We start from the raw sequence: 26002 nt of genomic DNA, 5'->3' as shown, positions 1-26002 counted from the left end.
CTAATAAGGTACTGTAATTATGGGTTTGCATGGAACATATTTTCCAGAATTAACTTTGTCTTACTGTATAACACTATTTAAAATTTAGAAATTATTTGAGAATAAGCGAAAACCGTCCTTATTTTGCCTAAGTATCACATAAAATTAGGGGGAAGTGCACAGTTAGCCACTAATTAGAGATGTCCTTACTCTTTAGCCGATGTTTAAAATGTATTTACTCTTTAGCCAATGCTTAATAAATTTTTACTCGCCCGGAATATCCCTGTGCTAGTCATAGGTGTTGTGTAAATATTAAGGACATGTTGTTCTTAACTTCATGAGTGCTGTGTAAATATTAAAGACAAAGTGTCCTGTATTTGCACCTTCCGTTGTTAAACTTTAGGACATCATGTCCTTAACTTCATATGTGCAGTGTAAATGTTCAGGACATCATGTCCTTAACTTCATGTGTGCAGTATAAATATTAAGGACATAATGTCCTTAACTTGTATTTGCACCTTCTATTATTAAACTTTAGGACCTCGTGTCCTTAACTTCATGTGTGCAGTATGTCCTTAACTTCATGTGTGCAGTGTAAATGTTAAGAACATAGTGTCCTTAACTTTATGAGTGATGTGTTAAATATTAAGGACATAGTGTCCTTAACTTCATGAATACAACAGCAAAAAATTAAGGACAAAGTGTCCTGTATTTGCACTTTCCGTTGTTAAACTTTAGGACATCATGTCCTTAACTTTATATGTGCAGTGTAAATATTAAGGACATGACGTCCTTAACTTCATGTGTGCAGTGTAAATGTTAAGGATACCATGTCCTTAATATTTACACAACATTCATGAAGAAAGGGTAAAAACGTTTTTTCGTATTAATTTTAATAGAGTAATGACTATTTTTGCCTAGCATTAAAAATACTGGATAAAAACTAAATACCGTGTTAAAAAGTGGCTATCCCACGCCATTTCTACATAAAATTACTAAGCTATTTTTTGTAACAAATATTTCACTTAACTTACCTAAATATTACAGAAAGTCACTAAATAATTTTTTGTAACAAAAAATCAATCAACTTTGCCTACATCCATGTTTTGTGACAAAATAGTGTACTTTAGTCCGACATGAACTTCCATTTTATTGGTGAAGTTCGATTTTCCACCGTGTAATCCGCTCCGGACATAAATAGCAATTTTCAAATACAACCTATACATCCTAGTTAAATGTGGCTTATAATTTAAATCCATCTTATAAAACAGAATGGTAAATGCGACTTTTAAAGTCACTTATGAATCGCAATAAGTAAATGCGACTTATAAATCGTAATGGGCAAATGCGACTTATATGCATGGCAATGCGACTTCTAACCTCAATTGCAATTCCGTCGTATAACTCTCAATGGCGAATCAAAAGGAATATCATCGAACACTTCTCTAATCCTCTCTCCCAAATTTTTTTCGGCAGTAAGAAACGTAAACGGCGGCTGAAGAAAAAGCGCCGGCGCCGGCGAATTCACATGGAAGTAGTCTTTTCAAGTAACTGTTCATCAGTTCCTAACTGAAAATCGTGGGAAGATGAAGATCACTGTAATGAAGTTTCTCTCTATTTCCTCTTTGTTTCCATTTTGTCAAATATTGTGGTGTATTAGTGATTCATGAAAATTAAATAGAATCCTTTAAGTTAAAATTCAAAAATTGTGGATTATGTTGGGCTTAATCCTAAATATGCAGTGTCTTATATAGCATACAGAACACAATTTAGAATGTTGATTGAGAATCACAATCACTAATCACTATTACTTCACAAGGTTGGACATATTATGTGAAATATTTATGGCCTCACATAGTTAAATGAGCATATTGTTTTTGCCAGTTTAAAAATTTGTCCGAAAGGCAGACATTTATTTCAGGAAAATAGAAGAGAAAGGAGATAAAAAAGTTCTAAACTGAAGCATTAATATAGATAGGTCTACCAGGTTTCACTCTTTTCCAATGCTATAATAATTTACAAAGATAGTTGTTCTTTTCTGCATAGGGAAAGAAACTACCAGTAGAAGAAATGGAAATTGGCTATTCAATTCATGTTGTTCCATTGCTTGTGGCCAGGAATCCAATTTGGACATGTTTGACTGAAGTGGCTGGACACGACCCTCGAATTCAATAGCTCAATAAGGGGTGTTAATTTCACACACCGCGGTGTCTTGTATTGGTTTATGGAAGCACCTAAACTAATGCAATAGTCCATGAGTTTGTCGAAAGTTCCAATTTCAACTATCCTGATTTCCAGAGGTCCGATGGATTTGTCAGATGCACGGCCTTGGCGGTAGACGCTGTTTAGAGATTCTTCAATGCTGAGGCAACAATTTTCGAACACTGAAGGAGAGATTGGGGTAGAGCTATTCACTCTCAGCTCCAAGAATACGACATAGTGGCCTGGGATGGTAGAAGTATCAGCATAGCTTGTGTAATCGGTTACATGTGCATCGAATGGTATCAGAACACTCGCTGCATTTTTCACTGCATTTTGTAGCTCAACTTCATCAGTCTTGTCGGAATCAATGCTCAAGATTACATTTTCCCGACAAATGAAGGTGAACTGAGGTGCATTATTCTTGTATCCAGCTACCCGAAGCACATCACCCACCCTGTATCTATAGAGTCCTGAAATGGCACAAGTTCAAGATATTTTAAGCATTAGAAGAATTGTTGGATAGATAATGGAACAAAGAGTGTGCGTCGAGCATTTTATTTGGTGTTTGAAAGTACCAGAATATGTGGTAACAACAAGCTCGTACTCCTGCCCAATCTTGACATCAACCAGATCGACTAATTGTTGTTGTTCTTTCTCATTTTGCGACTCGGACATGGAGATAGAGTCTTTGACTTCGTTATTGATTCTGTGAATTGGTAAGAACTCAAAATAACCCATGGTGGGAATGAGCGTGTAAGAAACTTCACTGGGTTTGCAAAGCGGGTTCAAGTTGATTCCAAAGGAACATTCCGATGAAGCATACGTGGTACTGACAAGAGGGAGGCTACTGCTGTAATACTCAAGGGTTGATATATATTGTGACATGGTTCCAGTGACGACAACGTCCACATACTTGGTATTAGGCCACAGCCTAGTGACAATCCCTTGCCATGAACTTTTGCTGCATTCAGCCTCAATAAAATCAGCTAACTCTGGGTCAGGTTTTAGGATTTTCATCACTGCTTCTCTCACTGCAGGATCAGTAATTTGTGCGTTAATGGTTCCAGTTCGGATATCGTTACAAAGTAGAGACCAGTGCTTCTCCAAGAATCGCATGGCACGGATGAAGGCGGATGCAAACACCGCACCTACATGTAGGACTTCTTTGTTTTGGCAGAGGCCACAAAGCATTTGGGAGTACATGCTCTGATAAGAGTCTAGGCAGAGAATAGTCTCAATTGGGCTGGTGTGGTTTAAGTTGAGGAAATGAGGCCTCTTGAAAATACTAGTTAAAGCAGGGCGAGCTAGTAATCCTCCTGGGGTCTTTGCCTCAGACTTTACGAACATGAAATACATTCCTTTGCCCTTTTCCAAATCTGGAAAAGATTGGCTCACCACAGATATCATAAGGTTGTATAGCTGTGATCTCCTCCCAAAATCTTCCTCTATTATTGGCATCAACTTTCTCTCCCCTCCGGACGTCCCAGAACTGCATATAAAAATTGCCCATTTAGCAAAATTTAAAGACAAAAGGTTCACATGGAAATACTAATGACATAGGGATGCACATCTTCTGTCGGAATAAAAGAAAAGGACTAACAACAACAACATTCCCAGTATATTCTCATATGTGGGGTCTGGGAAGGGTAGTGTGTAAGCATACTTTACCTTTACCCGCATGCCCCTACCTTATGCGGGTAAAGAGGCTGTTTCCAGAGATCCCGGGCTTAGGCATGCAGGTAAAGAGCCTGTTTCCAGAGACCCCCGGCTTAGGCAAGCACAGTTAGAACAGTAAAGCAAAAGAAAAGGACTAACCTTGTGAAGAATTCAGAGATGGGTTGGGAGCAGAGGATTGGAGATTTATCACCATTTGCTATACGGTTGATATCAGGCTGAATATCTTCATAGGTGATGACAGGTATGACTTTCTTGAACGTCTCTCTATCAGTGTGACCGTTGAGATTATGACGCTGCAAGTACTCAACATTGGCATTCCTCGAGAGGATTTCAGCAAGAACTCTCTTTTGGACCTCGTCAACGTTGGTAGTGACTTCTTCAATGAACTGAAGAACCGCCTTGTTGTCCTCTGCGATACTACAATCAGTGGATTTCTTGTTGTCCTCTCTACCAGGTATGGTTTTCTCCATAGTAATAAAGACCTGTAACTGTTTCACCTTAGGTTGTGTGTATATGGAAGTCCACACAGAGACTGTGGGAAGGCTGAATCAAGATTTGCTACAAGGTGAAGATAATGTATGTTGGGTGTGGGTATAGTCGATAAGGTACAAGTGGCTTTATATGGATAAAGCTTTGGGTTTTACGTGTAAATATATATTTTGTGTTGTCCGGCCATCTTCCGTGCACCTTGACTAGTTCCACAGTTTATCTACTATTTTCTATCAACACAGGTATCGGCTAACTCAATGCACCAAGACATATATAGATGAAAAGAAATTATCATATTTGCTCCGTTTCAATTTGTGTGAACCTATTTCCTTTTTAATCCGTGCCAAAAAGAATAATTCGTTTCCTTATTTGGAAATAATTTACCTTTACACAATGATTTATAGCTACACAAAATATATGTGACTCATTTTACACCACAAAATCAAAAGTCTTATCCATTTTCTTAAACTCCGTACTCAGTCAAATGACTTTATGTAAATTAAAAAGAAGGAAGTATAGTGTTTTTGCATCCCGTGGGAATTGAACCTGCGATTGCATTATTTTGTGTTCCCTTTTGTCCATTGTGGCTTAGATAGTTCAAAACATGTTTGACTGACATTCAGACATACAACTTTAATGCCACATATAAATATCGTTTTTAATAGTTGTGACTTGTGACTAAGGATATTTTTGGATGCTACTGTTGATGTTATTGCGATTAAAGTAAGTAGATCTGTCATATCTCTATCTAGAGACAAAAACTTTACACTCTGTTAGGATCATTCTTCCTTATCGTTTTATAATGTATTGTATCGTATCATTTTATGAATATAATATTTGGATAAATTGTATTGTTTGTTATTGTTAAATAATATTTTGCTATTTGGTTTGACTGTATCATACTGTATTCTAACTGGTAAGTTTACTAAACTACCGTTAATTGTTTAAATATTAAATTTATCAAAAATTATGTATAAAAATAATTTGAAAAAATAAAACAGAAGAAGACAAAACACCTTAAAAAAGCAGAACAAAGGAGCGAGACAGAAGAAGGCAAAACAAAGAAGTACAGATAAGTAGAATTGAGTTAAAAGTAAATTAGGAGAAAAAATAAAACATAAGGTGGCAAAACACCTTTAACGATAACGGCAAAAGTTCAAGAAAAAAAAACAAAGTAGGTTATAGGTTGAAGATTTGGAATTAAAATAGAAAAAAAGGTAAAGGGTAAAATAGAATTGTGAAGTAATAAGTTAGGGCTTAATTGGAATTAAAAATAGGAAACAATCTCACCACACCAAATCAGTTGTTTCAAAAAAGGAAACCTTTCATTGTTCTGGAACAATGGATTTAACAATACAATATAACCAATTTTAATGAAACAATCAAAACAAATATTATTTTGGGATAATAATACAATACAACGGGGAACAACCATCCAAACAAGCTGTTAATTTCTGAGTATAAATAATGGTATGCCGTATGCTCCAGTTTCTTCTAATAATTAAAAACTAGAAACAATGTTACTGCTTACAACAGGTTTCTGGTCTTGTATACCTAATTGAGCACATAGCTGTTGCAAGTTTTCAATTATTTGTCTAAAAGAAAGACATTTGTTTCAGGAAAAATCGGGACAAAAAAAAAGGCAGTTCGGTATACCACGTAAATATAAGGTTCAGGGAAGGATCGCGCTCTCTAATTCTAGTCAGTCATTGGTGAAGCATTTGAATGGTTTTGTAACAAGAAGTTTCTCGATTGCACTTTTTGATATGAATCCCAATATCGTAAATGTCATAAAAACTTCAAACTCTCATGACAAAATTAAATTTATTTAGTAGAATATTAAAAAAAATATGTATGAATTAGGCGCACGTCACGAGGTAAAATTCTGATAAACGCTAGTTATTTAAGGGAAGAAAAATGGAGGAACATATTAAAGTTGCAATTTTAATATTTCTTATCGTTCCATGCGTTTCATATGTTTCAATTTTTTTTCTTTCAAATTTCTAATGTTTAACTTATCCTCCCGACAAAACATCATTTTGTGGAAGAAAAGGTTGTATTTGAATTATGGAATTCATGCATAGGTTTATAGTCAAGTAAAAAAAAAAATTATTTTCAAATCCAAACAAGGATAGGTTAGTTAAAAGATGATATTCACTTTAATTTGGAATATGTATGTTATGAAAGGACATGATGTATATGAACAAACATAATATTTGAAATTGAGAATATGTTTATTATGAACAAACTTGACTAATTAGACAAGTGAGACTTGCTCAGTTGGTAAAAGCACCTTCACTCACGACCGTAAGGTCCTGTGTTCGAGTCATGCTGGAGGGGAATTATGAAAACATTATAGATCCTCCTAATTTGGGCTACACTTCACCCTGACCTATGTATCACGAGTTCGAGCTCTGGAATCAGCCATTCATGTTTGCATTAGGGTAGACTATTTACACCACATCCCTTTAGGTGTAACCCTTCACAAACTCTGCATGAATGCAAGAAGCTTCGTGCAATGTCGGATCTATGTGGTCTCTTGTGGGTGCTCAGGCACCCATTATCGTTGACCAGATTTAGTAAATTTGCATAGGTAATCATAAAAGTATTTAGATAAATATTGAGTGAGCACCCGCGGCTAAACTCCTTTTTTCTCTTCTTTTGAAATTTTTATCGGCGAGCACCCATGACTTTAAAATTCTGAATCCGTCACTAACTTTGTGCACTGGGTTGCACTTTTTTATATACTTCACTCATCTAAGTTTATGTGGTATTAGCTTTTCTTTTTTCTGTTTATAAACAGAATCTTAGATTTCTAAATTCGAAAAAATTTAACCGAAATTTCCTCTTTTGCTCTTAATGAAATGCCCTTAATCATATGTATATGTTATGACACATTTAAAATCAAATATTTCAACGTGTTTCTTTATTATTATTAAACTCTGTATCCAGTTAAATGATGTCACGCAAATTTAAAGGGAGAGAGTAACTAGAGTTGAAAGTGATATATATACATAGAAAAATAAATAAATTATAGATTTTGTTCTAATTTACTTAGAAAAATTCCAGAAAAATACCTCACAAAATTTACTATAAGAAGAAATTCAGATAGTATATCCTAACACCTATTTCTCTAATCTTTTCTTCTTCTAAGCTGGCCATTCTATTACTAAAAGGTTATGTTTTTTTTTCCCGGATCAATATGTTTGTGATGAAAATTTATAAGTTTTTGGAGTTTTTGTGTTTGAATAAAGATCAACTTTAAACATATATTTTATTTTGGTGATAGACTTTTATAGTTACGAAAATATTATAACACGTTAAGACTATAAATTTCAAAAGTTTTATAGCAATAAATATTATGGCATATTTAAGTCTATAAGTTTCAAACATATTTTTTTCTTAAATTTCATGTTCATTCAAAGAAAGATATCATATTTTTTATGGGTGAATCATTAAAGAAAGAGGAAAAATAAAATATTAAGTGGGAATTGCTCTCTATTCCTCTAGGTAAATAATACAATATACAACCAAGTGTATCATTTAGCCTCTTTAGAGCATGAGTGCCAGCAGATAATATTAGTTCAATTCTTAAAAATATGTACATAAAAAATACTTAATTTTGACGGAGCGACCATGGGTTCACGTTTCCCATATATTGGGCTATAAATCCGCCCATGCTCAGTACCTTCATCTCTAGTTGTTGGCACTTTATATATTAACCTCCTAAACTGTAGGTAAAAAGGTGCTCAAATTGTTAACATTCTGGCGAAGCCGGTTCAGATAAACTCCCTTCCGCTCCTCTAGCTTCATCCATAGACATCAACGAGAGAAAAGAAAAAGAAAAAGAAATCAATGGACATTAAAAGTTAGAATATGTTTTTAAAAATGTGACAGACTTAATAAATGTCCTAAAAATGTGAATGGGGAGATTTGCAAAACATGATACTTTTGCGCCGATGTTTAACTTTTGTCCCTGTTTGAGGAATTTTTGCAAGAATAACCATTTTAAGTTTAATGTGGAATTAAAAATTGGACTAAAACATCCTCCTAACTTAAAATAGTTACAGAAATGGCCAGTCTTACATTCCTACTTAGTAAACCTCTCTACTCCTATATATACACATACGACTAGTGAGAATACAACATACCCAACCCAAGTTAGGGGTGGCAAAATAGGCCCAAATCCATATAACCTGCCCAGCCCGCCCAAGTTAATGGGTTTGGGCTAGAGTGATTTTGTTGATGGGCTGATTTGGGCTAGCGCAAAATTAAATAACCCATAAATATTTACTAGCCCAAATTAACGTGAAAATTGCACGGGGCGCCCTATTTAGTCACCCCCATTTAACTTATACCTATTTTTTAAAAAAAGTTTTAACTTGCACCCAATTTTTAAACAACTTCAGCCCCTTTCTCCTTCTCCTTCCCCTCCTCCTCCTCCTCCTCCTTCTTCTTCTCCTCATCTTCTTCTTCTTCTTCTTCTTCTTCTTCTTCTTCTTCTTCTTCTTCTTCTTCTTCTTCTTTTATTAACAACTGAAAGACACTAACTATCTGAGATTTTGTGTTGTGGGTGAATGAAGCATTGGTTGGGGTGACGAAAGCTGTGAAAAAGGGACACAATACTCAGAATTCTGGCAAACACATTGGTAGAACTTTTCGTTGGTTGTATCCGAAAGAACATTTGTGGAAAATAGCAATAAGACTACTAATAACTAAAGAAATAAAGTTTATATTTCACTCTTCTTGCAAAATGTTACTTCAGCTTATATAGTGCTGAAGTTTAACAAATGAATTAAATAACTTCAGCATCTTCTGCTGAAGTTTTTGAAAAAGCTTATCCAGGACAAAAAAACTTCAGCTTATTTGGTGCTGAAATTTTTACAAATGAATTAAATAACTTCAGCATCTTATGTTGAAGTTTTTGAAAAAGCTTTATGAAAAAAATAATGAATCCATGAAAAAAATACTTCAGCTATTTTAGTGCTTAATTTTTTACAAATGAACTAAATAACTTCAGCATCTTATCCAGGATAAAAAAAACTTAAGCACTGCCTTTGCTACTTCAGGCCCGTCTACTAGAATGCTGAAGTTTTGCGTGATTGCCTTTGCTACTTCAGCCCCGTATGCTGAAGTTACGCGAAAAAGTGGGTATGTTTGCAATTTTTTTTTACAAAACGGACACAAATTAAAACGTAACCCAAAAAACGGGTATAGATGCAAATCCTCACAAATTAACCTATGATAGTGCCCAACTATAACCCATGTTAGTGCCCAAAAATTCTCTCTTCAAGCTGGACATATGTGTACCTCCACTGATGCCCAATCAAATAAAAATAGGATTAATCCCTTGTCCAAAAAAGTGAATTTTAATTTATAATCTCAAGATGAAATATAATTATTTTATACGGTCAAAACATTTGTTCTTTTTATAAATCACATTTGTGGATAAATCATACTCTTTAGAATATTTAATAATAAAATAAGAAGTAATTTTATCTTAACATTGAAAGAATAGATCTCATGTAATTATTATCTTTGAATAATTTGATTTTTAGAAAACAAAATATCAGTTGACGTGACGTCAAAATGAAAAATGGATATGAAAATTTTGTTCGGGATTGGAACTAATAACCATCATTAACCGTAATAGATAACTGAATTAGTACTATTCACAAGAATTCAACTTGCAAGTTAAATGATTCACAAAATTTTCATTTTTTTTTATCAATTACAATAATTAACAAGGTCAATACTACCAGATCTAAGAAATCGAATTAGTTGTGATTTTAGAAACAAAAAAGAGCTGCTGATGGCGTCTTACAAAAAGAAAATTCAAAATAAAAGAAAACAGATACGAAAAAAAGTAAAGATTTCTCATGACATTGGTTGTCTTACAAGAAAAACCAAAAGGATAATATATTGTAAACATAATGGGTCAAGTTGAGCGGGTTGAGTTATAATCCATTGTTTAGCCTATATTGACCCAATCTATTTCAGCCCAAGTAATATTTGGGCAAGATTAAGCAATGATGAAATTCAAAAATAGTCAGATTTATAACTGGTCGTTCAAAAATAGTCAGATTTATAACTGGTCGTTCAAAAATAGTCCAGTTTCAAAAGTAATCGAAATTTAGTCACTTTTCATGTAAGATAAATCTGAGTGAAAATATTGTTCAAAACCCGGAAAATACGCCAGTATATTATACTGAAGTTCCATCATAAGTATGCTTGAACTCCAGCATATTATACTGGAGTTCCAAGATAAGTATGCTGGAACTCCAGCATAATATGATGGAGTTCCAGGATAAGTATGCTGTATACTGGAGTTCCAGCAAGTATAATTGTCCAGTATAATATACTGGAGTTTGGAGCACCGATGCTCTAGTCTCCAGTGTATTATACTGGAGTCAGCAAAGTATACCGGTCCAGCATAATATGCTGGAGTTCATACACAGGTGCACCGAACTCCAGTATATTATGCTGGACCGGTCTCTGTTGCAGCAAAATAGTGACTATTTCATTGACTTCGTAAACGTTGGCTATTTTTGAATGACCAGTCCGAAAACTGACTATACCGTGCTATTTTTATATTTATTAGTTCAACCCATTTTAACCCGCCCAATTACAGTCCAAACAGCCCATTTGCCACCCCTAACCCAAGTAATCTAATCCTGCAACAAATACAATGCAGAATGCAAGGAACTAAAGTTTAGGATACATGTCACGATCCAAGCTTGCAACACGTATTGCCCGTTTTGTCCCAACAAATCTCATGGCCTTGTCCATTGGACTATGCCATCATCGAGCCCCAAAGAGCACGTATCATGTGAATTGTGCCTTATAGAGCTTTTTACTTTCCTCTCCCATTTCGATATGGGATTTACTAAGATGACATGTACACTATTACTTCAAAAGCTTGCCAGTGTAGAATCCTACCCGTCCTACTCGATCCGCTCTCATTGGCCCACCTTCCATCATGGGCGTCACAATATCATAAGCATTTGAATAATGATTTTATCAAAACGTTACATTCTGCTTTTTCCTAAGGCGCGACATACTTAGGAAGTGAGGAATGCAAGTCTAAACTCCAAGCTCGGGGGACCCACGGTAAAAAACTTATTCGTACCAGATGTTTACACCAAATTATATGTCGACTTAAACATGGCAATAGTAACGAAATCGGAAGAGCATCTACCTACATTTTTTTCAAGGCTTTCTACCTTTTCATATTTTATTTAATTATCTTCTTTATTTTGATAGTACGCGAGCAAGCGACGTGGCAAGATAGATGAGATTCGTTCACCTTTAACCAGAGATTTCATATTCGATATTCGAGCTCTTCAATGGAGATAGATAGAGTTTTCTGTTTAACGGATTTTTTGCGACACGAATTCAAATTAATCGGACGATACCGAAGGGCTAAAAAAGATAGGAGGAAAGGAACAAGCATCTTTTTGACTGATTATAAGATTATTTATGAATTTAAAAACCAATTTTTCCAGCTTCCCCTATTCTGAAATCAAATCAAAGAAAAAAGTGAGAAATTCGTGGTACTTCATGGCGAACAATTTAAGTAGACTTTTCCAAGAAGACACTGATGATGATTGCATTGATGCTATCTTTTTGGATTCATTTATGCTTCTCAGTAAAGCTATTTACTTGCTTTTCGAAATTAAAATGTAGATATTCCAAAGTAGTTGATGGCATTGCTAAAAGCTGTCTAACAAAAGCTATACCTATTAACTATAGTAATAGTACGATCGTCGTGGGATAAATATAATTTTTTCATATTTAATTAGAAGTTTCAGATTCGAGCCGTAAGAAAGAAGTATTAGTCGGGAGTTCTTTTCTCTTCATGGGCCTTACGCAATGTGAATCTGGATTAGTTGGGCTCCGATACTGGTACCAAATATTGGATGTGAAATTATAAAGGAAAATGACACTGTATAGTACTTGATGACAACCCTAAAAGCTGTCTAACAAAAGCTATACCTATTAACTATCATAATGCTAGTAGTACGCTCGTAGTGGAATGAATATGAATATTGGTTGAGACTGCTTTTCCGAGCCTTACACGATGCGAATCTGAATTAATCGAGACTCCGTACTGATATGGAATATACTGGATGAGAATTTTTTTAAAAATAGTAATGGCTTGTTAATATTATTAGTAAAATTCGGCAAAGTCTTTTGGATGAGATAGTTACATACTTTAATATGATATCAGAATAGAAAGGGGTATTAAATTCTAATCTCACTTTCTTCCATTTTTAAAAAGATTTTTTTTACGTGTTCGGCTTTTGAAAAAGAATTGAACTCGTATGTAAAATATATGGTAAAGACATAATTATTATATAAACAAAAGTACACTCCCTCTCTTTTTCATTTTCCAATTCTCCTATCATTTTATACTTATGCATCTTTTTTTACTTAATTGGGTGTAGCATTATCAAAGTCTACACATATAGTATGTATGTAGTGTATATTCACAAATATTAGTACTTAGAAAGTCATGATTAAACCAATTAATATTGTGGATAGAGGACCCAAAGGCTAACGGATGCCATATGCTAAGGTGGTGTAGGATTTTGTATGAAAGTTTTCTAGTAGACCTATTTATTTGTTTGGCTCCTTTAAAATAAGAACTATTTCTTGTCCCAGTTTATATGATGGTATTTGACTTAACACGGCTATAAATTGTTCCATTATACAAAAAATAAAATATTTAATGTTAAATTATTTCTAAATATAAAAAGATATCATCCTTTCGAAAACAGACACAAAAAAAAGGTGTGACATAATTAATTAGGACCACTTTGATCTTTAAAATTTTATGTTTGCTTAAAATACTTTTAATGATTAACTTACTAATAGATGAAGATATATTAAGGCAACAACATCATTAAATCGTAATCCAACGATCTTAACACTTTTAGAAAAATCGTTGTATTTTACGACTAAGTTTCTTCTACTAGCTATGGTAAGTTAATGCAAGTAGATAGATCCCCCATCCATCAACTACACTATCGACTTCACACACTTATAATGACAATATCACCAATCTTTGACATTTGTAAGGACCCTATCGCACACATGTGTCACCAGAGTCTTCATAAGAATTTTGGAGCGAGAGCCAAGGTGAACTTGGATTAACTATTGCACTAGTAAGTACACGAGAGTTCCAATTATATTAAAAGTTATTATCAGTGGCGGGTCCAGGATTTTATGGTCGTGAGTGCTCACTTCCTTTAACATAAAGTTAGTACCAATCACATAGCATAAGTGTACATCTATTCGAACTCAATACAGAAAAAAATTAATAAAAAAACTACGATTAATATTATCATTATCAAAAATGACTTCTAGTTACAAGTCAAGTAGGTATCGAACCCACGCCTCTAACTTCAGACACGCCTTTACTTCAATCTCAACACCACAACACCCATTAATCTTTTTGGTTCCTGGGTGCTTGCTAGCATCTTATATCAATGTAATGACCCAGTCAGTCGTTCCGAAAGTTAAATTCCCGTCTCCCCCATTTTTACTTCTTTATATTTTGTTCAGTTGTGTTGAGTCGTATCGGGTTGGTAGGTTTGGGTCCGTAGTATTGTTGGAGTGAAATGAGACACTTAGTCTCTTATTTAGAAAGCTAAGTTAGAAAAGTCAACCGGAAGTTGACTTATGAGTAAACGAATTCAGATTTGGATTTTTATGATTCAATTGCTTCGTTGGGTGATTTTAGACTTAGGAGTGTGTCCGGAATATAATTTGAATGTCCGTGGTAGAATTAGACTTGAATTGGCGAAGTTGGAAATTGGACTTTATTACGTGCTATATTATATGAATAGAAGTGGGCTAAGCCCATTCTCTAGGAGCTACCACATTTTCAATGGCTTAAAAGTAAAAAAAAACATTAGGTAATTAATTTCTGGGTCTTAGAAACAAAGAGGCAAAAACACACAAAGAAGAATTGTTGTGGAAAAATTATCGGCGACATCGTAAGAAGCTCTGTTGTTAACTTTCATAGTGCAGGTATTACTAAATTCTAATATATATTTCAATTGATTGTGGTTAATTACATATTTTAGCAGTATAGGGTATGGGAATAGTGAGTATGCCATAATTAATAGACATAATAACTATACAATGATGTGATTTGAAAAAGAAATAGGAAATTCTTTTTCCAAGAACCTACTGTTTTGATTCTCTAATTTGAGTGATACAATTATCGTTCCATGACAGAAGCAATTAGTATCTTTGAATTTTTGAGAAGGCCAGCGTGATGGCTTCTGAAACACCCACTGTTCGGCAATTTATGCACAATGAAAGTGCATTATTTTTTTTTGTAATCTGTCTAATATTTATGATGTGGGGAAAATGTTTGCTTACTGGTCGAAAAAGAGGAAATCAATAAATACCAAAGCAATTTTTACTATCACCAAGACGAAAGTACTTCGTTAGACAACATAATTGTATACAAATTAGTTATTAATTGGACCGGGGATTGACTTTGATTTTTGACTTGTCCTGAGATTATGAAAATTATCCAGCTAGACTAATTGGGATGTGTTATTAAATATTCTGGATAGATTCGGAGCTTTAGGAGACCGAGTCGAGGGACGAGGGCATCCCAGAGTAGGATTTTACGTTGTTGAGGTAAGTAACAATTTTAACTCTGGCTTTGAGGGTATAAACCCGGAGAATTTAATATTGTGTGACTGTTTAGAGGTGATACCCACGCTAGGTGACGGGCGTGTGGGTGTATACCTCGAGGGATGGAGACTTGGTCCGTCTCGTGAGGCTTCATGGCCATCATCTGTGTTTACGTAGTTACTTGTTGTTGAACTTGTCTACCTTCATGTTAGAGATCATGCTTAGGCTTTATTCATGCTCACATTATTTGTACTCAGTCATAGAAATTATTGTACATGTTTACCTCAGTCTCTATTATTTGCTAATATGCTGTGATACTTGATGTGGGTTGTATCCCCTTATTTGTGATGATGGTGAGGCTAGTGAGGTACATGATTGAGTAAGGCCGAGGGCATGGTTGTGAGGATATTAATACCATAGCGCGTGATTTGTCTGCGTAGCACGTGAGTTGACTGTGCGGGTCCAGGTATTGATACGATAGCGCGTGAGTTGTCCGCGTAACACATGAGTTGACCGTGCGGATCCAGATATTGATATGATGGCACGTGAGTTGTCCGTGCTTAGTGCTTGGGCTTTGAGAGCCCCTCCGGAGTCTGTACACCCCCAGTGAGCGCAAAGTGTTGAGTGTTTTGAGTTTGTTGAGTGCTGAGTGCGAGTGATGAGTGATGGAGTGACACTGCTATGAAGTTGTATTTATTTGTGCTGTTGCTACATTTATATGTTAAATTTCTTTGTGGCATTTACTGAGTTATGGAATCTACCTGTTTATTTATGTTTATTGTAAATTGTGAAAATAAATAATTGGATTGTTTTACTTAGCTCGTCACTACTGTTCAGTTCCTTAGTTATTTCTGTTACTACTGAGGTGGTTGTACTCATACTACACCCTGCACTTTATGTGCAGATCCAGGTGAGTTAGGGCGCGACGATCATTGATTTCAGGCTGACTATCTGTGGAGATTGCAAGGTAGCTGCCAGTGTCCGCAGGACCTTGTTACCTTTCTTGTCATTTCTTCTTTTAGACAGTTAGATAGTTTACATATCTTAGTTTATAATTTTAGACGCTCATGACTTAGTGACACCCCGATGTTTGGGGCTCGTTTCCGTATTTTTCTATATTATATTTAGAGTTGATCTAGTTTATGAAAATTTAAATGTTGAAATATTTTATTAAATTTTTATAATCAAATTAGTAGTAATATTTTGAGAATAGGCTTGCCTTGCAACACTACAGGCGCAATTATAAATGGTTAGATTTTGGGTCGTGACAATTAATTTTCTTATATTTTTGATATAATTATACATAGTTTATGGGGATGTCAATGGGTGCTAAAGCACCTAAAATTAGTGCATGGATCCGCCATTGGTTACTATATCTATCCAAAGAGTACAGAACATGTATTTCATTTGTCCTAATTCATGTGAAAGTGTTTGACTGGACATAACTTTAAAAATTTGTGGTTTAAAACAAACCATAAAAATTTATGTAGCTTGAAATCATGTCATTAAGGTATAGAAAGAAAAAAAATAAAATTAAATTGTTACAAAATATAAAATATATTATTCTTTTTGGATTAAATAAAAAATGTCTCATAAATTAGAGGACATTCTATAAAGGGAAGGACGAATGAGTTTTGCTTTCTATATTTGCCTTTCAATGTGACCATTCGATAAAAAGCACCAAATAAAGTATGTTTGATAGCTCCTTCACCTACACCCCTCCATTACTCCTCCAAGAATATATTAAATATCTACTCCCCTCCATTTCATAGAACAATATTTTTTTATTAGTTAGTCCGAAAAATATATATTTTTATTATTTAAAAATTTAACTTAAATTTTTTATTTTAATTTTAGTGGCATACTTTTATATGTAGTCGCAGAAATCTATTCCATCTTTACCAATTTATTTGATGCACTTTCTCGTTTCAATCTGTTTTAAAAAAATAATATATTTTTATATTTTGTTTTAGATTATAAGTTTAAAAAAATTATCTTTCTTTCGGTTGGCCAATCAAAATGTACCATATAAAATGAGTATAACTTATATGAGTGTAAAAGGGGGTGAGAATTGGAGAGGGGGCATGGGCCATAATCTTCTGATTCCACTAACATATTCCAACAAATAAACAAATGAAAAGTTAAAATTTTCAATCAAATGATCTCTAGTCCACACTCAACTTTATTCTGTGAATTCCATTATTCCTTATTTCTTTTCTTTAAAATAATATATAAAAAATTAAAGGTGGTGCCAACAATATAGTATACATTATACAAATAACAGATACAACAATTAGCTAAAAACTCCTTTATTCCAATCATTTCAACTAAATTAGCTACAAACAACAAATTCTTCTATAAACTACTAAAATAATTTTCTAATCATCAACTCTTTTTTCTACCAAATTTGTTTTATCATCTTATTCCTAAAATAGCAAACCATCTTTAATGTGTCAATTCTTCAATTATTACAATAATATATGCAACTCTCCCTGTGTGAGTTAGCTTGCACAAATTGTTGGTCCAAAGCCGGGATAAAAGAGAAGAATTGCGATAGGCTGGCAGTCAGTATACATTTTCATGACAAATTTGCGCCATCTTCGAATTGTTTAAAATTGAGGCGTATTTTTTGTATTACAAGAATATATGCAACTCTGCCTGTGTGAACTAGCTTGCACAAATTGTTGGTCCAAAGCCGGGATAAAAGAAAAGAATTGCGGTAGGCAGACAGTCAGCATACATTTTCATGATAAATCCATACCGTCTTCAAGTTATTTAAAATTGAGGCGTGTCTTTTGTATTACAAGAATATATGCAACTCCACTTGTAAAATTGTTGGTCTAAAGCCTGGACAAAAGAGGAGAATTGCGATAAGCAGACACTCAACGTACATTTTTATGATAAATCTGTACCATCTTCGAACTATTTAAAATTAAGGCGTATTTTTAGTATTACAAGAATAAAGTGGCAAAGTCACATTTAACCAAGGGGTATCAAATGAGAGCCATTCGCTAGAAATTATACTGTATTGTTAGATATTTTTATTTATTTTATGTATTTTTACTATATTTTAACTTTTTTTAATTTTTCGGTATATTTAATTTATTATATTTTGATACCCTTAATAAATATGCTGACTGCGCCGCTAGAAGAATATATACGCATTCAATGGTCCCTAATATTGGCCAAAAGCTGCATCATTTTGTTTAAAGAGTCACTCCTTTTTCCTTTCTCTTTCACCATTTCCTTTTATCCTTTTTCTTTTTCATCATCATATCATCAGCCTGGACCAAGTGTACTAGCAGCTGATAATTATACAGTATCGGTTCAATTGAATCCATCATTTTCGACATGAAGTGTTAATACAATAACAACAACAATAACAACAACGACCCAGTATAATCCCACAAGTGGGATCTGAGGAGGGTAATATGTACGCAGACCTTACCCCTACCCCAAAGGGTAGAGAGGCTATGCAAAAAATCACTAAATTAATTTCAAAAAATATTAAACTTTGAGTTTTGGCGTAAATGGCAAAGTTGTTGCCATGTGAACAGAAGGTCACGGGTTCGAACCATGGAAACAGTCTCTTGCAGAAATGCAGGGTAAGGCTGCGTACAATAGATTCTAGTGGTCCGACCCTTTCCCGGATCCCGCGCATAGCGGAAACTTAATGCACCTGGCCGCCCTCTATTAAATTTTGAACCTATAATTTCGAAAGTGCAACAGGTTTAGGGGTAAGAACCTTAGAAGCCGATCCCGTCAAATTTAAATTCTGAATTAGCCTCTGAATGTTGTAATTATCGGAATGTTCCACCAAATGTAGGTGTCCAGAAATCTACTGTTGTTTCATGAGTTACTGGGAAAGTGCTTGAAACTGGTACCAAACATAATCCTCGACTTCTAAGATCTTGGTTTTGTCCTTCTGCATCCTCGGATTTATTACTACTCTGCAGAATATCAGTGTACATATTATTGGCAGCTGCTATATATATTCTAAACCCTAAACCCTGAACCTTAAGAAATTATGTAATTTTTTTTATACATACGAATATTCTTTAATCTATAATAACATATTATTATAAAAACTACGTATAGATAAGGAAAAATGACACTGTATAGCTGCTGTAAATATAATAGTCAAAAAAATGTATAAAATTTATATATATACACATACATACATTCTGTATGCTATACACAAAAATTATACAAATTTTACATACTTTTTCGGCTATCAAATGTGAATAGTTTCTGGCGCGGGCTAAAAGTGATAATACCCCTGTAGATAACCTAATTGTGTATACATATTTTACATTATAGTAAGTGCATAGAACTTTTTCCATAAAATGTGAATCATCTAATCTAACACAACTTTATCAATGATTTTTCGAAAATTTTACCAAAACTTAGCTTTTTTTCAAATATTAAATAAAAATAAAATCCAAAAAATTCTCAGTGTGAACCACAATGAAGTAACAGGTAATTTTCAGTACCTGTTGATGTTGCATTGCAGATGATCCACTTTTCATGTAAGGGGCGCCTAATGCCTGTAATTTTAAATTAAAAAAAGAAAAAGAAACGGATAAGAAACTGTAATATTGTCAGCTTTGAGCCAAATCAGTACGGTTTTCTTCAAAAGGGTTAAATTATTAAGAATGTCGTTACACCTTTTATGTAATTTTCCTTTCTTTTTAGCTACAAATTGTTCATATAATCAACTTAAATAAATAAGACAAGGTTCTTCTGAAACTTACACCAATTTGATCATGGAGGAACTTTATGTATTCAATTGCTTCAGAGAGTACAGAAGCTGTATCAGTCTGGAAAAAAAAAATAAAAGAATAAGAAAAAATTAAAATGATTGAAAAATATTTTTTTTGTTTTTGTTTTTTCTATGAATTCAGAGAAGTAGTGATTCTCAGTGTACCTTTCCAAAAGGTGAGACTAATTGTTGAAGTGCAGTGATTCTGTCTCCCATCTTCTCTTTTCTCACCTAAAAATGAATTAAAAAAGCTATATATCAAAAAAAAATATTCCGGTGCAATTCACATAGAGCCCGGGAAAGGCGGCACTCTAAGGGGTGTGATATAGACATCCTACTCTAATGCAAGCATTAAGTGATGTTTTCACGACTCGAACCCGTAATGTATAGGCCACATAGAAACAACTTTATCATTGCTCCAAGGTGTCCCTTCTAAGAAAGTCATATATATTCTAAAATTAAATATTTCCTCGTCCGTCAGTTCCAATTTATATTACGATTTGAGTGGACACAGAGTTTAAGATAACTGACGAACATACCTTAAAAGCTGGCGAAGGAGATGGAGTTTCATCCCGTGGTCTTTTATTTGTTGTTTCGCTGCTAGTTTTCTTTGACATTTTATTTATATCCCTAACCTCTCCCATATTCTGTTGCAATGAGAGAATTAACATCAATACATGTATGTATTCAATCTACCAAAAGAAAATCAAAACCCTAGATATGACATGCAAATTAAATGGTTACAACTATGAAATCATGCAGCTCTTTTCAGAATGAATTCTTCATAAATAATGAATTGTGGTGAACCTAGAGTAGCTGAATTCACTACTTTAGATTCGCATAACTAAGACACATAAAAAAAAAACTTAAAATGTAAAGACATAATAAATAATACGTATTTTGAACTTGTTGACTCTAAATTCTGAATTCATTTTGGTAATGAAATATTACTGTTGAGACATAACATACTTAGTTACTTACGTATAAGTGTACTCTCTCTAATAGTTTAAACATTCAGACAAGAAGTTTATGCAATTGAACATGACATAGAGCGGACAAGACGTCCTGTGTTCAAATCTCACTTCCAACAATAATAATAACAACAAACCCAGAATAAATTCACAAGTGGGGTCTGGGGAGAGTAGAGTGTATGCAGACATTACCCTACCTCGAAGGTAGAGATGCTGTTTCCGATAGACTCACAAGCTCTAGCCCATGAAAAAGGTGAGGCGGGATATTGAGACGTTACATTACTTAAACTTTAAGATGAGATGATCAAATAATTCGATAATTACCTTTGCTTTCTCATCAATTGTTGGAATGGGAAGTTGAGGATGCAAATTAGAAGGAAAAAGAGTTGAAGGGACATCATTCATGGCAGCTGCACTGGCATTCCAAAAAGGAGTATTATTTGAGAAATGCAGCTGACTGTGAGGAGGCGGCGGCGGCATCGATGGCTGCAGCGGCTGCTGTTCCGGCGGAGATGTTCGGAGAAACTGAGGAAATTTAGACCATGAAGAAGTTGTAGATGAATGCATCACATGATTATCATGAGCTGCTGATTCTTGGCTTAAACCATAATTATTTGATGGATTAATATTATAAACAAAATTCATTTGTTTATAATCATCCACTGATGAAGAATTCTCAGAATTTCCTGAATATATTTTCTGTCTATTCCAATGATGATCTTGTTGAGAATTAGATGCTTCTAGCTGATAATTATTTGTATTTGAATTTAAATCTCCTTGTTGAAGTATAGAAGAAAAACCACTCTCAGCTTTTTCACCCCTCCTGAAAATAAAAAATAAAAACAAAAAAACAAAAAAACAAAAACTTTAATTTGTTAGAAAAACGGAGCGTTAAAAATTACTAAAATTTCAATAAATATTAAATTTTGAATCGCAACCGATAAATTTAATGATAAGCACATAAAGGAACCACCAAAAGATATAGGGGGCATGAAAAATTCCTTGGTATGGAGCGTTTCGCCCCGAATGAGGCTCTACACAGTGCGAATCTCGATATAATTGAGCTCCAATACGAGTACCGAACACCGAATGAAAAACCAAAAGAAAAGAAAAATAAACTCATAAAGATACGAAACTCATATATCAAGTTCAAATTTTGAATTCGCCTGTCGGTGAAAGCTCGTATTACTTACAATAAAGATTGGTTCCAATCATGTGGTTGAGAAGTTAGACCTAAACCCATCATTTGAAAATTATTTTCTGCAGATAAAACACCTCCACCTCCGCCTCCACTACCGCCTCTGCCACTGCTGCTGCCGCAGCCGGAAGATTCAGACAATACTGAACCAGAATCCAAGAAAGTCCTAGGTTTGATGTCCACTTGAGTTTCTGTATTTTGCCAATTACTATAGTTGCTTGACATGTTACTTACTGTAGTAGAAGCTGCAGTAGGCGCACTATTCCTCGATATTGACGTATTATCCCACCAATTTCCATTACCTAGTTGAAATTCTTCAGCCATAGTAAGGACGTTTTCAATACCGATAGCAGTTTTCCTCCCGTATTGTCAAGTCTGAAAATCCTTTTTGCGATTTTCAAGAAGTGACAAAAAAAAAGTGTAGGATTGGTACGAATCGATTTAGAAAAGTAGAGAAAAATTCTTCGCTCAGTCTTGCAAAGACTATATTAGTTAGCTTGTTCGTTTTCAGACTGCTGCTGCTCGAACCATTACTATCAGCTCAAGTGAGAAAGAATAAGATCGGCTCAAGATAAGAGCTCGAAAAAAGAAAGAAAAGTAGAGTTTATAAATTGAGATGACTCCTTGTTTTTTTTCTATTCTCTATTTGGTATTAAATTCAAGATTCTTATTCTGGAAAATTCTCTTTGCTTTACACTTGGGGTTTGGTTTATGGTTTTGTGGTTTAATTTTTGGCTATGTTTATAAAAGATTTGAAATGGATTTGTTTTGATTTATGTTGCTATTTATAGTATATATCGAAGTATATATAGGAAACTAAACTATTTGAAAATAGTGAGACTTTGAGAAATGACCAACATTTTGATTGACCTTTTTCAAGAGTGATTAGACAAATGGAAAGGGTCAATTTGTAAGGAAATTATATTGAATTCTATCCTTAGCCAAACATTGATTAATTACTTTCTTGTTTTTTTAATTTCTTTTTGCCTTTTTACTAGTTTTATCTTTTATAGGAGTAGTCAATAGAAGTCTTGGCTTTTCCCCCACTTTGACTCTATTATTTTCTTCAAAGTAGGAATATATTTCAGTTTTGCTTTTGTGGCCAAAAAGAAAAAATGAATTCCAAATAGACTTTGTACAGACGTCTAAAAAGGGCAACCGGTGACCTAAGCTACCATTGTGCGCGAGGTTCAAGGAAGGGCCAGACCATAAGGATCTATTGTACGCAGCCTTACCCTGTATTTTTGCAAGAGACTTTTTCCACGACTCAAACCCATGACCTCCTAGTCAAATGGTAGCAACTTTACCAGTTACGCCAAGACTCCCTTTCTTTGTACAGATGTCTACCATTGATAATTGAAGACGAGCTTACACGTCATACCCACATAATCTTTATTTGATGTTACATAATTTACATTGACTGTTGTGGCGAGATGAATGAGATTCTTCCACTCTTAATAAAAAACTTTTTGGGTTCGAGTTCTGAAAATAGATAAACCCATGATAGCAAGCACTTTCCCTTTAAATAAATATTACACTATGAAAAATCTAAATTAATCGGGACAGTACATTCCGGATACTAGATGGTTATACCAAAAAATAATAATAAGAAAAATATTAACTCAAAATCTTGAGCTACATTTTATTAAACCTCAATTAAACTAGTGATAATGCTCAAATTTGGTTCTGTACTATCTGAAACTGCACATTAAGTTTTCCTCCATTTACACTTTTGGTTTAATATTACTCTTGCCGTTACGAAAAGAAAAAAATCTTATTTAATTTGTCCTAGACACTTAAGGGCCGGAACTCCAATTTGAGAGTAATTTTAAATCATAGTATAAAGTTGAGGCTTATATATTTAAACCTTTTTCCTAGTAGAATTTGAGTAAAAATAGCACGGGCTAGCTAGTTTTCAGACTGGTCATTTAAAAATAGCTAGCGTTTGCAAAGTCATTGAAAAATAGCCACTATTTTGCTGCAACACGGAAAGTTCCAGCATAATATGCTGGAATTCCAGTATATTATACTGGAGTATTTTTCCAGATTTTGAACAGTGTTTTCGTTCATATTTATCTTTACATGGAAAGTGGCTAAATTTCGATTACTTTTGAAACTGTGACTATTTTTGAATGACCACTTGTAAATCTGGCTATTTTTAAATTTCTCCGAGAATTTGAACATTAGATTCTATCCATTTCACGTCGAAGCTCCATTAATAATATAATAAGGGTAATACGAGAATTAACCAAAAATATAATTTGGACATAGAAAAATTAAAAAGTTTCGAATAACATAAGGACATATTTGGACATTTCCCATTAAACTAAAACCAGGCTGCTCTTCCACTAAAAATTCTTGTTTATGCCAGTTAATTAATAATTATTAACAGAAGACCATACATGTGTCGAATTTGTTCAAGATAAGAAGGGGAAAAGATAAATTAAGAAATGCCACACTTTTTTCATTATGTTCTCCTTTTTTTAAAATTACTCTCCCTCTTCTCCTTTTTAAATGCCTCTTAAAGTTTTGAACATTCATTAATACAATTAAAGAATAATATATTGCAACTATTAATTAATGTGTTAATAATAAATTAAAGCTGTGGTGGTTCAAGAAAAGGATTTATGTTTTGCTTCCTTTTTACCCTTTTGGAGATAGTGGTAGAAGTCAATGTTAAATATCTTTTGCCACTAAACTTAGTTCATAAAAGCCATCATCTAATTCTTGTACTAGCTCCCTTAGTCCTCAAGTTGGTTGACAATAAATCTGGCATCATCAAAGCAGGGGCGGAGCTAGAACTTCGGTTAGGTTCGGTTGAACTCAATAGTTCTGATTCAAATTTTGTATTTGTTTTAAAATATTCGTTGAATATATATAAATTATTAATTTCGAATCTAATAATTTAAAAGGATATAAATCCGAACTCATAATTAAGCTTCAAATTTTTGTTCCGTCTCTACCTCAAAGGTACCGTCCAAATTAAAGAATGTTATTTTTTTTCATTTATAAAGCAAACTTGCACTTTTAAACTACACTACAAATTACATGTCGGCTCTAGCTAAAATGTGTTCAATAGCGGAGGTGGATCGCGGATCTAAAATTTATATATAATGCAGCTATAAATTAAGACCTACGAGTGAGACCTAAGAGGTTATTTGGTTATCGGAATCACTAATCCCAGTATAAAATTTAATTATATTTATCTCGTGTTTAGCTATTGATATTAGCTACAATATTATAAATTTTATGCCAAAGTCTTATTATTCTCCACAACTATAATTCCGAGATTATAATCTCAAAATATCCTTGTTCTGAGCCATGCATCCCTAAAGAAATAGTGTACATATTTTGACTTAAGGGTTTGAAAATATTTGCAAGTCAAAGGAGTTGACCCCACACGGTGGCACGCGTGTGATATAATGGGCCCCATATTGAGACCTAAGAGTCAGAGCCTGGTAACGACTCCAACATTCTTTTTCTAACATTTCATAATTTTTCAATTTTTTGGACTCACTTCACCTAATAATTAGCGCTTCCTCCGATTCAAAATAAGTAATTTTTTTAATTTTTTTGTGGTCTAAAATAAGTAATTTTTCTAAATTTCAAGAATAAATTAATTATTTTTTTCCTACATTGCCCTTGGAGTAAATAATGTTAGAGCATGTGTTAGGAGTGTTTATGTGAAGGGATAGTAAAGGTTAATATGGTCAATTTCATTACTAATTAATATTAAAAAGTGAATTTCTTAATATGTGTGAAACAACCAGAATCACTTATTTTGGACTAGAGGGAGTAGTGTTTAATTGGACAATATTTTCTGATTGAAGTAAAAAAAAAATAGAGAGTATTTGCAGTTAAAATTTTAAAAAATAGTTTTCGAATAAATTATATTCAAAAACAAACAACACAAGTTTTTTATCACCTCCAAATTTGCCACATATAAAACTTGGTACTCCTTCCGTCTCAATTTATATGGTAAAGTTCGGATTTTGAGAATCAAACGAATTTTTTTAAATCATAATTTTTTCGCATAATTTTGAATGGTTAACTATTGTGACTTATAAT

At 33.8% G+C, this 26002-nt stretch overlaps 2 protein-coding genes across 3 annotated transcripts; both read right to left on the bottom strand.

Moving 5' to 3' along the window:
* Positions 1 to 1919: 1919 nt before the first annotated feature.
* On the bottom strand, positions 1920 to 5068 carry LOC104238315 (indole-3-acetic acid-amido synthetase GH3.6-like). Its single transcript, XM_009792641.2, has 3 exons — positions 3997 to 5068; positions 2757 to 3670; positions 1920 to 2651 (listed from the first exon to the last, which is right to left on the bottom strand). The coding sequence occupies exons 1-3, from the start codon at positions 4326 to 4328 to the stop codon at positions 2065 to 2067; spliced, it is 1833 nt and encodes a 610-aa protein (XP_009790943.1). The 5' UTR covers positions 4329 to 5068; the 3' UTR covers positions 1920 to 2064.
* A 12239-nt stretch (positions 5069 to 17307) lies between these two features.
* LOC104238316 (transcription factor bHLH123-like) lies at positions 17308 to 22715 on the bottom strand. 2 transcript variants are annotated; one of them, XR_713852.2, is made up of 8 exons: positions 21930 to 22715; positions 21061 to 21559; positions 20305 to 20412; positions 19931 to 19996; positions 19758 to 19823; positions 19497 to 19550; positions 18749 to 18953; positions 17308 to 17850 (listed from the first exon to the last, which is right to left on the bottom strand). XR_713852.2 is itself a non-coding variant. In XM_009792642.2 (7 exons), the coding sequence occupies exons 1-7, from the start codon at positions 22256 to 22258 to the stop codon at positions 18804 to 18806; spliced, it is 1272 nt and encodes a 423-aa protein (XP_009790944.1). In that variant the 5' UTR covers positions 22259 to 22715; the 3' UTR covers positions 18326 to 18803. The 2 variants fall into 2 exon arrangements, 1 of the variants encoding a protein (XP_009790944.1); XM_009792642.2 differs by lacking the exon at positions 17308 to 17850 and having other exon boundaries at positions 18326 to 18953.
* Positions 22716 to 26002: the final 3287 nt, after the last annotated feature.

Source organism: Nicotiana sylvestris, chromosome 8, assembly GCF_000393655.2.
Source record: "Nicotiana sylvestris chromosome 8, ASM39365v2, whole genome shotgun sequence".
NCBI classification, from domain to species: domain Eukaryota; kingdom Viridiplantae; phylum Streptophyta; class Magnoliopsida; order Solanales; family Solanaceae; genus Nicotiana; species Nicotiana sylvestris.
Note: the sequence above shows the minus strand (reverse complement) of the source record. Positions and strands in the feature narration are given on the sequence as shown.